Source organism: Salvelinus fontinalis, chromosome 9 (genome assembly GCF_029448725.1).
Source record: "Salvelinus fontinalis isolate EN_2023a chromosome 9, ASM2944872v1, whole genome shotgun sequence".
Taxonomy (NCBI): Eukaryota; Metazoa; Chordata; class Actinopteri; order Salmoniformes; family Salmonidae; genus Salvelinus; species Salvelinus fontinalis.
In genome coordinates, this window is record NC_074673.1 from 12,646,880 (window position 1) to 12,660,865 (window position 13,986).

A 13,986-nucleotide genomic window follows, 5' to 3' on the forward strand; every position below is an offset into this window, starting at 1 on the left:
TCACGCCAAGCTTCTTTGGAGGAAGAACAGCTCCTTTTTGTCTAGGTTGAGCTTGAGGTGGTGGACGGACATCCAAGCTGAGATATCTGCCAGGCACGCAGAGATTCATGTCGCCACCTGGGTGTCAGAAGGGGGGGGGGTAGAAAAGTAGTTGCGAGTCGTCCGCATAGAATGATAGGAGCGACCATGTGAGGATATGGCGGAGCCAAGTGACTTTGCGTATAGAGAAAAGAGGAGAGGGCCAAGAACCGAGCCCTGAGGGACACCAGTGGTGCGAGTACGTGGTGCATACAGAGATCCTCTCCACATCACCTGGTAACAGCGGCAGGATGCAATTCTAGTGTGCAGAGCCTGAGACCTCCCAGCCCTGAAAGGGTGGAGAGGATCTGATGGTTCACAGAGTCGACGGCAGCAGAAAGATCTAGGAAGATGAGAACAGAGGGGAGAGAGTCAGCTTTGGCAGTAGATTGCCGACTTCATTCATGATGACTACTTATCTAGTTTGCTAGCTAAGATTTAGAAAATATTTTTATTTATTTTTATTTCACCTTTATTTAACCAGGTAGGCAAGTTGAGAACACGTTCTCATTTACAATTGCGACCTGGCCAAGATAAAGCAAAGCAGTTCGACACATACAACAACACATAGTTACACATGGAGTAAAACAAACATACAGTCATTAATACAGTGAAAAATAAGTCTATATACAATGTGAGCAAGTGAGGTGAGATAAGGGAGGTGAAGGCAAACAAAATATATACACTGCTCAAAAAAATAAAGGGAACACTTAAACAACACAATGTAACTCCAAGTCAATCACACTTCTGTGAAATCAAACTGTCCACTTAGGAAGCAACACTGATTGACAATAAATTTCACATGCTGTTGTGCAAATGGAATAGACAAAAGGTGGAAATTATAGGAAATTAGCAAGACACCCCCCAAAACAGGAGTGATTCTGCAGGTGGTGACCACAGACCACTTCTCAGTTCCTATGCTTCCTGGCTGATGTTATGGTCACTTTTGAATGCTGGCGGTGCTCTCACTCTAGTGGTAGCATGAGACGGAGTCTACAACCCACACAAGTGGCTCAGGTAGTGCAGTTCATCCAGGTTGGCAAATCAATGCGAACTGTGGCAAAAAGGTTTGCTGTGTCTGTCAGCGTAGTGTCCAGAGCATGCAGGCGCTACCAGGAGACAGGCCAGTACATCAGGAGACGTGGAGGAGGCCGTAGGAGGGCAACAACCCAGCAGCAGGACTGGTACCTCCGCCTTAGTGCAAGGAGGTGCACTGCCAGAGCCCTGCAAAATGACCTCCAGCAGGCCACAAAACAGAAGTGTGATTGACTTGGAGTTACATTGTGTTGTTTAAGTGTTCCCTTTATTTTTTTGAGCAGTGTATATATAAATAAATAAAAATATAAAAAAGGCCATGGTGGCGAAGTAAATACAATATAGCAAGTAAAAACACTGGAATGGTTGGTTTGCAGTGGAAGAATGTGCAAAGTAGAGATAGAAATAATGGGGTGCAAAGGAGCAAAATAAATAAATAAATACAGTAGGTAAAGAGGTAGTTGTTTGGGCTAAATTATAGATGGGCTATGTACAGGTGCAGTAATCTATGAGCTGCTCTGACAGCTGGTGCTTTAAGCTAGTGAGGGAGATAAGTGTTTCCAGTTTCAGAGATTTTTGTAGTTCGTTCCAGTCATTGGCAGCAGAGAACTGGAAGGAGGCCAAAGGAAGAATTGGTGTTGGGGGTGACCAGAGAGATATACCTGCTGGAGCGCGTGCTACAGGTAGGTGCTGCTATGGTGACCAGCGAGCTGAGATAAGGGGGGACTTTACCTAGCAGGGTCTTGTAGATGACCTGGAGCCAGTGGGTTTGGCGACGAGTATGAAGCGAGGGCCAGCCAACGAGAGTGTACAGGTCGCAGTGGTGGGTAGTATATGGGGCTTTGGTGACAAAACGGATGGCACTGTGATAGACTGCATCCAATTGATTGAGTAGGGTTTTGGAGGCTATTTTGTAAATGACATCACCGAAGTCGAGGATTGGTAGGATGGTCAGTTTTACAAGGGTATGTTTGGCAGCATGTGTGAAGGATGCTTTGTTGCGGAATAGGAAGCCAATTCTAGATTTAACTTTGGATTGGAGATGTTTGATGTGAGTCTGGAAGGAGAGTTTACAGTCTAACCAGACACCTAGGTATTTGTAGTTGTCCACATATTCTAAGTCAGAGCCGTCCAGAGTAGTGATGTTGGGCAGGTGCAGGCAGCGATTGGTTGAAGAGCATGCATTTAGTTTTACTTGTATTTAAGAGCAATTGGAGGCTACGGAAGGAGAGTTGTATGGCATTGAAGCTAGCCTGGAGGGTTGTTAACACAGTGTCAAAAGAAGGGCCAGAAGTATACAGAATAGTGTCGTCTGCGTAGAGGTGGATCAGAGACTCACCAGCAGCAAGAGTGACATCATTGATGTATATAGAGAAGAGAGTCGGTCCAAGAATTGAACCCTGTGGCACCCCCATAGAGACTGCCAGAGGCCCGGACAACAGACCCTCCGATTTGACACACTGAACTCGATCAGAGAAGTAGTTGGTGAACCAGGCGAGGCAATCATTAGAGAAACCAAGGCTGTCGAGTCTGCCGATGAGGATGTGGTGATTGACAGAGTCAAAAGCCTTGGCCAGGTCAATGAATACGGGTGCACAGTATTGTTTCTTATTGATGGCAGTTAAGATATCGTTTATGACCTTGAGCGTGGCTGAGGTGCACCCATGACCAGCTCTGAAACGAGATTGCATAGCGGAGAAGGTATGGTGGGATTCGAAATGGTCGGTAATCTGTTTGTTGACTTGGCTTTCGAAGACCTTAGAAAGGCAGGGTAGGATAGATATAGGTCTGTAGCTGTTTGGGTCAAGAGTGTCCCCCCCTTTGAAGAGGGGGATGTCCGCAGCTGCTTTCCAATCTTTGGGAATCTCAGACGCCACGAAAGAGAGGTTGAAAAGGCTAGTAATAGGGGTTGCAACAATTTCAGTAAATAGTTTTAGAAAGAAAGGGTCCAGATTATCTAGCCCGGCTGATTTGCAAGGGTCCAGATTTTGCCTCTCTTTCAGAACATCAGCTGACTGTATTTGGGAGAAAGAGAAATGGGGAAGGCTTGGGCGAGTAGCTGAGGGGACGGCAGTGCTGTTGACCGGGGTAGGGGTAGCCAGGTGGAAAGCATGGCCAGCCGTAGAAAAATGCTTATTGAAATTTTCAATTATAGTGGATTTGTCGGTGGTGACAGTGTTTCCGATCTTCAGTACAGTTGGAAGCTGGGAGGAGGTGTTCTTATTCTCCATGGACTTTACAGTGTCCCAGAACCTTTTTGAGTTTGTGTTGCAGGAAGCAAATTTCTGCTTGAAAAAGCTATCCTTGGCTTTTCTAACTTCCTATGTATATTGGTTTCTAGCTTCCCTGAAAAGTTGCATATCACGGGGGCTGTTCGATGCTAATGCAGAACACCATAGGATGTTTTTGTATTGGTTAAGGGCAGTCAGGTCTGGAGAGAACCAAGGGCTATATCTCTTCCTGGTTCTAAATTTCTTGAATGGGGCATGCTTTTTTAAGATGGTGAGGAAGGCATTTTTTTTTTAATAACCAGGCATCCTCTACTGACGGGATGAGATCAATATCCTTCCAGGATACCCCGGCCAGGTCGATTAGAAAGGCCTGCTCGCTGAAGTGTTTCAGGGAGCGTTTGACAGTGATGAGTGGAGGTCGTTTGACCGCTGACCCATTACGGATGCAGGCAATGAGGCTGAGATCTTGGTTGAAAACAGCAGAGGTGTATTTGGAGGGCAAGTTGGTTAGGATGATATCTATGAGGGTACCCGTGTTTACAGATTTGGGGTGGTACCTGGTAGGTTCATTGATCATTTGTGTGAGATTGAGGGCATCAAGCTTAGATTGTAGGATGGCTGGGGTGTTAAGCATGTTCCAATTTAGGTCGCCTAGCAGCACGAGCTCTGAAAATAGATGGGGGCAATCAGTGCACATATGGTGTCCAGAGCACAGCTGGGGGCAGAGGGTGGTTTATAGCAGGCGGCAACGGTGAGAGCCTTGTTTTTAGAGAGGTGGATTTTTAAAAGTAGAAGTTCAAATTGTTTGGGAACAGACCTGGATAGTAAAACAGAACTCTGCAGGCAATCTTTGCAGTAGATTGCAACACCGCCCCCTTTGGCCGTTCTATCTTGTCTGAAAATCTTGTAGTTAGGGATGAAAATGTTTTTGGTGGTCTTCCTAAGCCAGGATTCAGACACGGCTAAAACATCCGGGTTGGCAGAGTGTGCGAAAGCAGTGAACAAAACAAACTTAGGGAGGAGGCTTCTAATGGATGAAACCAAGGCTATTACGGTTACAGAAGTCATCAAAAGAGAGCGCCTGGGGAATAGGAGTGGAGCTAGGTACTGCAGGGCCTGGAATCACCAGAGGAACAGAGGAGGAGTAGGATAAGGGTACGGCTAAAAGCTATGAGAATTGGTCGTCTAGAACAGAGAGTAAAAGGAAGTTTCTGGGGGCGATAAAATAGCTTCAAGGAATAATGAATACAATAAATACAAGTCTTGTAAATTGAAAAAAGTATTTTTACAGCTTATTAGCGTACACCTAATATGTTCCCCCTGTTGATGATGTTCATTATATATTAAGGTTGAACCAAAAGATTACATGTAACAAAAATGAAGTGAAATTGAATGAAACAACAATGTATGTTAATGCTAATATGATGTACACTATTCCATTATGTTCCTATATGATAATATATTTAATATGCCATATACTATTTTAACAGTTTACCAAATTAATTTTAATTAACTTAATCATTATGACACACCCCTCACTACTGTCATTGGTTACACTAATTGCACTATGTGTCTACATAACCTTGTTCAAGTATCCAATTTGTAAGTCGCTCTGGATAAGAGCGTCTGCTAAATGACTTAAATGTAATGTAATGTATTCATGGGAAAGGGAGGACCCTGAGGAAGGCACAGTGATGCCGAAATGTTGGTAAATACCCATTTAATTGCTGGGACATTAAACATGAAGTGTGCAACTTTCTTTATTTAGATAATATGTACATGTATATACATGTAAACAGGAGGAATAGTGACCATTAGCAGGATAAATAATGAATGAGCAGCAGTTTAATGGAGTAATACTAATCAATAATAATTTTAGCTGCAGCGTAGGTTGTATCGGCGTGAGTAGAGACCTGTGGATGAGCACAGAGTCAGTGTGGATAGTCTGTGGGAGCGGGGGAGGAGTAGTTGTTAGCCATTTAACAGCCTTATGGCCAGGGGATAGAAACTGTTTAGAAGTGTTTTTGTCTGAGCCTTGATGCACCGGTACCGTCTGCCGGACTGGAGCATGGAGAACTTGAAGAATTTGTTGTGAATTACTTGTAAACTTCATACTTTTTATTAGTTCCAATAGGCCAGAGGTAGGCAACTAGATTCAGCCGCGGGATGATTTTTGTTGGAGCTCATGGTCAGTGGGCCGGAACATAATTCTAATAATTTGTACACTGCAAATTGACCAGAACTAAGTCTAAAAAGAGATTGTTTTTGAAAAGAACAATTTCATACCTTGAATTACATTGAATTAAAATGGTTAGTTTTTTTTACAAAAAACTTTTGGGGTGGCAAGAAAATTACCAACCACTGCAATAGGCTTACATCAAAATGATAGAACAACAAAATGTGTATAAAATCGTGCAGAAATGCATAGTAACTCGTTATAAGGTTGTGCAATTGACATCGGTAAATGAAGGGCGTGATTTTGGCTCAGCGTTGTTGGGTTGTGTCTGAAACTGTACCACAATGGAGCATTTGTTATTTTACAGTTTTATCCTAATATAGGCGTAATCCTCTACAAACTCATAATTCAAAGCTCCATGACAAGTTCTGAGTCCACTGAAGCAATTGCTTCATTGTATACTGCATTTGGCCTTTTGTACTTCTCCAACATAAATATTATTTTTGAATTAACTGACAGGCTAGTTTTTGAGGTGTCAAATGGGGGCCACTTTAAATCATATTGCAGGCAGGTAAACAGCTTACGGACGTTATGTTTGACTACACTCGTGAACTAAGAATTTACCACAGCACACTGCTGGATTTCAGTCACACAATCTCAGTTTAAACTGCTGAACACGACAGTCATTGAATTCCATACTTCACACCTACTCCTCTGTTTCCTCGAGGCTCAGACCAGGCCTCTGTAGTAAATCCTACATACTATGCTACCGCTGTGCTTCTGTTAAGTCTGGATTAACATTTCTTCTTTCTTTTTTGTAAGACAATAAAAGTAACATAACATTCCCTGCCACGTTATTTTCTGTACCTTTGTTTGCCTCCCTAGTTCACAACCAGTAAAAAGCTTTAAAACGTCTCCTCCTGGGTTTCCTCCAAAAATGACTCTGTAATTGCAACAGATAAGAGATAATGAATTGAGTCACATGCATGCTGGGAAAGTTCTACCTTGCTTAATCTTTCATTTAGAGTGCTCTACTGATATGGTGTGTGAAGTGAGTACTCCTAACATGCCTATCCTGGTGTCCTCCATCAGCCTGAATTTGTCACTTATAACTATCTTGCCATATTTATCATGTAGATATGCTAACATGTAAGGGAAAGTCTTAAACCGAGATGGTGTGTTTACTCTGTGCTGTGTATATACTGAGTTTCCGAACGCTATGTTAACCCATTCCTAAGAAGAACATCTTAAAATTCAACAATAAGTCTATTTAAGTAGGCTCATTCAAGGTTGTATTACTCCTCCTCTTCCTTCTCCTCCAGGCCCTGTCTTTGATCGTTCTCCCCTTCATCCCAGCCTCCAACCTCTTCTTCCCTGTGGGCTTTGTGGTGGCAGAAAGGGTGCTCTATGTGCCCAGTATGGGATTCTGTGTCCTCGTGGCACATGGCTTCAGGATTGTCTCCTATAAGAGGTGAGTATTACAGGAGTTAGCCTGGTTGCCAGATCTGTTTGTGGTCTTTCCAATGACCAAAGGAGTTGGCAAGATGGCACAAACAAATCTGGTACCATTTGGAGGTAGTAGTTCCCTTCCAACACACTCGCATGGAGTGTAATGGGGTAATAAACGTCTCCCAAGCATAAAATAAGTGCTTTAAAAATGGACCACTCTCAAGGATGGTTTACGGACACAGATAATAAACCTAGTCTTGAACTAAGAACTATTCATCGACCTGGCCAAGGCTTTCGACTCTGTCAATCACCACATTCTTATTGGCAGACTCAACAGCCTTGGTTTGTCAAATGATTGCCTCGCCTGGTTCACCAACTACTTCTCAGACAGAATTCAGTGTGTCAAATCGGAGGGCCTGTTGTCCGGACCTCTGGCAAACTCTATGGGGGTGCCACAGGGTTCAATTCTCGGGCCGACTCTCTTCTCTGTATACATCAATGATGTCGCTCTTGCTGCTAGTGATTCTCTGATCCACCTCTACGCAGACGACACCATTCTGTATACTTCTTGTCCTTCTTTGGACACTTTGTTAACTAACCTCCAGACAAGCTTCAATGCCATACAACTCTCCTTCCGTGGCCTCCAACTGCTCTTAAATGCAAGTATAACTAAATGCATGCTCTTCAACCGATAGCTGTCTGCACCTGCCCGCCCGTCCAGCATCACTACTCTGGATGGTTCTGACTTAGAATATGTGGACAACTACAAATACCTAGGTGTCTGGTTAGACTGTAAACTCTCTTTCCAGACTCACATTAAGCATCTCCAATCAAAAATGTAATCTATAATCGGCTTCTTATTTCGCAACAAAGCATCCTTCGCTCATGCTGCCAAACATAACCTCGTAAAACTGACCATCCTACCGATACTCGACTTCGGCGATGTCATTTACAAAATAGCCTCCAACACTCTAATCAACAAATTGGATGCAGTCGATCACAGTGCCCTCCGTTTTGTCACCAAAGCCCCATATATTACCCACCATTGCGACCTGTACACTCTCGTTGGCTGGCCCTCGCTTCATACTCGTCGCCAAACCCACTGGCTCCAGGTCATCTACAAGTCTTTGCTAGGTAATGCCCCGCCTTATCTCAGCTCACTGGTCACCATAGCAGCACCCACCCATAACGCACGCTCCAGCAGGTATATCTCACTGGTCACCCCCAAAGCCAATTCCTCCTTTGGCCACCTTTCCTTCCAGTTCTCTGCTGCCAATGACTGGAACGAACTGCGAAAATCACTGAAGCTGGAGACTCATATGTCCCTCACTAGCTTTAACTACTCAATACCCATCCCGAAACCGGGATTACTGTCATCAGAAAATCTGACTAGCATAGCCCCACAAGTAAATAATATAATATAATATCATGAAATCACAAGTCCAATACAGCAAATGAAAGATAAACATCTTGTGAATCCAGCCAACATGTCCGATTTTTTAAATGTTTTACAGTGAAAACACAACATACAGTGGGGCAAAAAAGTATTTAGTCAGCCACCAATTGCGCAAGTTCTCCCACTTAAAAAGATGAGAGGCCTGTAATTTTCATCATAGGTACACTTCAACTATGACAGACAAAATTAGGGAAAAAAATCCAGAAAATGACATTGTACATTGTAGGATTTTTAATGAATTTATTTGCAAATTATGGTGTAAAATAAGTATTTGGTCAATAACAAAAGTTTATCTCAATACTTTGTTATATACCCTTTGTTGGCAATGACAGAGGTCAAATGTTTTCTGTAAGTCTTCACACACTGTTGCTGGTATTTTGGCCCATTCCTCCATGCAGATCTCCTCTAGAGCAGTGATGTTTTTGGGGCTGTTGCTGGGCAACACAGACTTTCAACTCCCTCCAAAGATTTTCTATGGGGTTGAGATCTGGAGACTGGCTAGGCCACTCCAGTACCTTGAAATGCTTCTTACGAAGCCACTCCTTCGTTGCCCGGGCGGTGTGTTTGGGATCATTATCATGCTGAAAGACCCAGTCACGTTTCATCTTCAATGCCCTTGCTGATGGAAGGAGGTTTTCAGTCAAAATCTCACAATACATGGCCCCATTCATTCTTTCCTTTACACGGATCAGTCGTCCTGGTCCCTTTGCAGAAAAACAGCCCCAAAGCATGATGTTTACACCCCCATGCTTCACAGTAGGTATGGTGTTCTTTGGATGCAACTCAGCATTCTTTGTCCTCCAAACACGACGAGTTGAGTTTTTACCAAAAAGTTTTATTTTGGTTTCATCTGACCATATGACATTCTCCCAATCTTCTCCTTGATCATCCAAATGCTCTCTAGCAAACTTCAGACGGGCCTGGACATGTACTGGCTTAAGCAGGGGGACACGTCTGGCACTGCAGGATTTGATTCCCTGGCGGCGTAGTGTGTTACTGATGGTAGGCTTTGTTACTTTGGTCCCAGCTCTCTGCAGGTCATTCACTAGGTCCCCCCGTGTGGTTCTGGGATTTTTGCTCACCGTTCTTGTGATCATTTTGACTCCACGGGGTGAGATCTTGCGTGGAGCCCCAGATCAAGGGAGATTATCAGTGGTTTTGTATGTTTCCATTTCCTAATAATTGCTCCCACAGTTGATTTCTTCAAACCAAGCTGCTTACCAATTGCAGATTCAGTCTTCCCAGCCTGGTGCAGGTCTACAATTTTGTTTCTGGTGTCCTTTGACAGCTCTTTGGTCTTGGCCATAGTGGAGTTTGGAGTGTGACTGTTTGAGGTGTTGGACAGGTGTCTTTTATACTAATAACAAGTTCAAACGGGTGCCATTAATACAGGTAACGAGTGGAGGACAGGGGAGCCTCTTAAAGAAGTTGTTACAGGCCTCCCGGTTGGCGCAGTTGTCTAGGGCACTGCATCGCAGTGCTAGCTGCGCCACCAGAGTCTCTGGGTTCGCGCCCAGGCTCTGTCGCAGCCGGCCGCGACCGGGAGGTCCGTGGGGCGACGCACAATTGGGCTAGCGTCGTCCAGGTTAGGGAGGGTTTGGCCGGTAGGGATATCCTTGTCTCATCGCGCTCCAGCGACTCCTGTGGCGGGCCGGGCGCAGTGCGCGCTAACCAAGGGGGCCAGGTGCACGGTGTTTCCTCCGACACATTGGTGCGGCTGGCTTCCGGGTTGGAGGCGCGCTGTTAGGAAGCAGTGCGGCTTGGTTGGGTTGTGCTTCGGAGGACGCGTGGCTTTCGACCTTCGTCTCTCCCGAGCCCGTACGGGAGTTGTAGCGATGAGACAAGATAGTAATTACTAGCCATTGGATACGACGAAAATTGGGGAGAAAAGGGGATAAAATTTAGAAAGAAAAAAAAAGAAGTTACAGGTCTGTGAGAGCCAGAAATCTTGCTTGTTTGTAGGTGACCAAATACTTATTTTCCACCATAATTTGCAAATAAATTCATAAAAAATCCTACAATGTGATTTTCTGGATTTCTTTTTCTCATTTTGTCTGTCATAGTTGAAGTGTACCTATGATGAAAATTACAGGCCTCTCTCATCTTTTTAAGTTGGAGAACTTGCACAATTGGTGGCTGACTAAATACTTTTTTGCCCCACTGTATATTTGTTAGCTCACCACAATAGCCCAACACACAACACCAATTTTTTCACCGCAAAGATAGCTTTCACAAAACCCACAAATAGAGATAAAATTAATCACTAACCTTTGAACAACTTCATCAGATGACAGTCTTATGACATCAGGTTATACAATACATTTATGTTTTGTTCGAAAATATGCATAATTATAGCTACAAATCATGGTTTTACATTGGCGACATGGTCAGAAATGGCTCCAAAACAGCCAGAATAATTAGAGAGCAACGTGAAATACAGAACTACTCATCATAAACTTTGCTGAAAAATACATGTTACATATAATTAAAGATACACTGGTTCTTAATGCAACCGCTGTGTTAGATTTTTTTTAAATACTTTAGTAAAAAGCACAGCATGCAATAATCTGAGACAGCGCTCAGCCATTCTCCGCCATGTTGGAGTCAACAAAGTCAACAAAAATACGAAATAACATAAATATTCCCTTACCTTTGATGAACTTTCATCAGAATGCAGTGCCAGGAATCCTTGTTCCACAATAAATCGTTGTTTTGTTTTAGAATGTCCATTTCTTCTGTCGAATTAGCATGTGTAGCTCATGTGTCCATGAAGATTTGACGCATGAACGAAAAATTCAAAAAGTGATAATAAACTGGTCAAACACAGTTGATAATCCATCTTTAGGATGTTTTTCTCATATATATCCAATAACGTCCCAGACGGAGCATTTCTTCGTGTCTACCTAACGCGTTGCAGACAAATATGACAAACCCAAGTGCGTAGCCAAATACTGCCAATATGGCTGACCTCTCACTCCAATGACTCTCATCCGGTCCCAAATAAGGCTAGACACTTCATTCCACGTTCTACTGCCTGTTGACATCTAGTGGAAGGCGTATGAAGTGGATACAGATCCATAAATACAAGACAATTGAATAGGCAATGCCTTTCACAGAGACCCATTTCAGAATTTTCACTTTCTGTTTGGAAGTTTGCCTGCCAAATGAGTTCTGTTTTACTCACAGATATAATTCAAACCGTTTTAGAAGCTTCAGAGTGTTTTCTATCCAATAGTAATAATAATATGCATATCATATGATCTAGGACAGAGTACAAGGCCGTTTAAATTGGGTACAATTTTATCCAAAAGTGAAAAGGGCGCCACCTATTTCCAAGAGGTTTTAAGCACCAGCTTTTAGAGCAGCTCACAGATCACTACATCTGTACATAGCCCATCTGCAAATAGCCCATCCAACTTCCTCATCCCCATACTGTATTTATTTATCTTGCTGCTTTGCACCCCGGTATCTCTACTTGCACAGTCATCTTCTGCACATCTACCATTCCAGTGTTTTTTTTTTTGCTATATTGTAATAACTTCGCCACCATGGCCTATTTATTGGCTTACCTCCCTTATATTACCTCATTTGCACACACTGTACAGTCGTGGCCAAAGGTTTTGAGAATGACACAAATATTAATTTTCAGTCTGCTGCCTCAGTTTGTATGATGGCAATTTGCATATACTCCAGAATGTTATGAAGAGTGATCAAATGAATTGCAATTAATTCCAAAGTCCCTCTGTGCCATGCAAATGAACTGGATCCCAAATAAACATTTGCCCTGCCACAAAAGGACCAGCTGACATGTCAGTGATTGTTAGTGTTGACGAGGACAAGGCTGGAGATCACTCTGTCATGCTGATTGAGTTCGAATAACAGACTGGAAGCTTACCTGCAAGGAAACACATGCCGTTGCCATTGCTTTGCACAAAAAGGGCTTAGCAGGCAAGGATATTGCTGCCAGTAAGATTGCACCTAAATCAACCATTTATCGGATCATTAAGAACTTCAAGGATAGCAGTTCAATTGTTGTGAAGAAGGCTTCAGGGCGCCCAAGAAAGTCCAGCAAGCGTCAGGACCGTCTCCTAAAGTTGATTCAGCTGCGGGATTGGGGCACCACCAGTACAGAGCTTGCTCAGGAATGGCAGCAGGCATGTGTGAGTGCATCTGCACGCACATTGAGGCGAATACATTGGAGGATGGCCCGGTGTCAAGAAGGGCAGCAAAGAAGCCATTTCTCTCCAGGAAAAACATCAGGGACAGACAGATATTCTGCAAAAGGTACAGGAATTGGACTGCTGAGGACTGGGGTATAGTCATTTTCTCTGAATCCCCTTTCCGATTGTTTGGGGCATCTGGGGAAAAAAGCTTGTCCAGAGAAGACAAGGTGAGCACTACCATCAGTCCTGTGTCATGCCAACAGTAAAGCATCCTCAGACCATTCGTGTGTGGGGTTGCTTCTCAGCCACGGGAGTGGGCTCACTCACAATTTTGCCTAAGAACACAGCCATGAATAAAGAATGGTACCAACACATCCTCTGAGCGCAACTTCTCCCAACCATCCAGGAACAGTTTGGTGACGAACAAGGCCTTTTCCAGCATGATGGAGCACCTTGCCATAAGGCAAAGTGGCTCGGGGAACAAAACAAGCAGCAAACTTAGTGGAAATCAATATTTGTGTAATTCTCAAAACTTTTGGCCACGACTGTATATAAACTTTTTCTACTATATTATTGACTGTATGTTTGTTTATTCCATGTGTAACTCTGCTATATGTGTTGAACTGCTTTGCTTTATCTTGGCCAGGTCGCAGTTGTAAATGAGAACTTGTTCTCAACTAACCTACCTGGTTAAATAAAGGTGAAATAAAAAGAAGCACTTTCAATCGTCCAAGACAATGCTTAATCTGTGTCCAGGAAACCAGCCCTCAGTGTCTGTAGCCACAATTCAAAACCAAATTGAACCAATAGAAACCATTTATCAATTTGAGTGGGGGTATTATTTGTGCTTTCTATTGTCTTTTAACAGAATCACCATTTTTCTATTTGCTTTCTCCCTCTATTGACCAGACACTTGAGGAAGATCTCCTGGCTGATGATTGGAGTGCTCCTCGCCACACACGCAGTTAAGACCTTCAACAGAAACTGGGACTGGGAATCTGAATATACACTGTTTACCTCAGCCCTAAAAGTATGGCGTCCACATCTCCTCATTCTTGGCCTAACTTACAATAAACTGATTGTTCTCCTCGTTTGTTTTTCCTCAGTTTTCTTCGATTGATTGCCATGTCTCCCCTCAGGTCAACAAGAACAACGCCAAGCTATGGAATAATGTTGGTCATGCTCTGGAAAATCAAAACAATTACGAGAAAGCTCTGAGATATTTCCTTCAGGCCACCCGGGTCCAACCAGGTAAGACATCTCCCATTATTGTCTGGTGGGCTTCAAGGCTATGATGATGAGACGATGACAAGATAGCAAGATTTTGATCAATATAGTATAATATAGAGTCTGATCAATGGTGTTACTATGAAAAACATTGATTTAAAGTACTTGTAA

The 13,986-nt window shown here is 43.3% G+C and overlaps 1 protein-coding gene across 1 annotated transcript in view; it reads left to right on the plus strand.

Annotated features, from left to right (window-relative positions):
* tmtc3 (transmembrane O-mannosyltransferase targeting cadherins 3) overlaps nucleotides 1-13,986 on the plus strand; it is a 136,194-nt gene that overhangs the window by 91,364 nt on the left and 30,844 nt on the right. Inside the window, exons 8-10 of the mRNA XM_055933430.1 lie at nucleotides 6,843-6,991; nucleotides 13,498-13,618; nucleotides 13,728-13,839. Coding sequence (XP_055789405.1) covers nucleotides 6,843-6,991; nucleotides 13,498-13,618; nucleotides 13,728-13,839 — 382 coding nt within the window. The remainder of the gene's footprint in view (nucleotides 1-6,842; nucleotides 6,992-13,497; nucleotides 13,619-13,727; nucleotides 13,840-13,986) is intronic.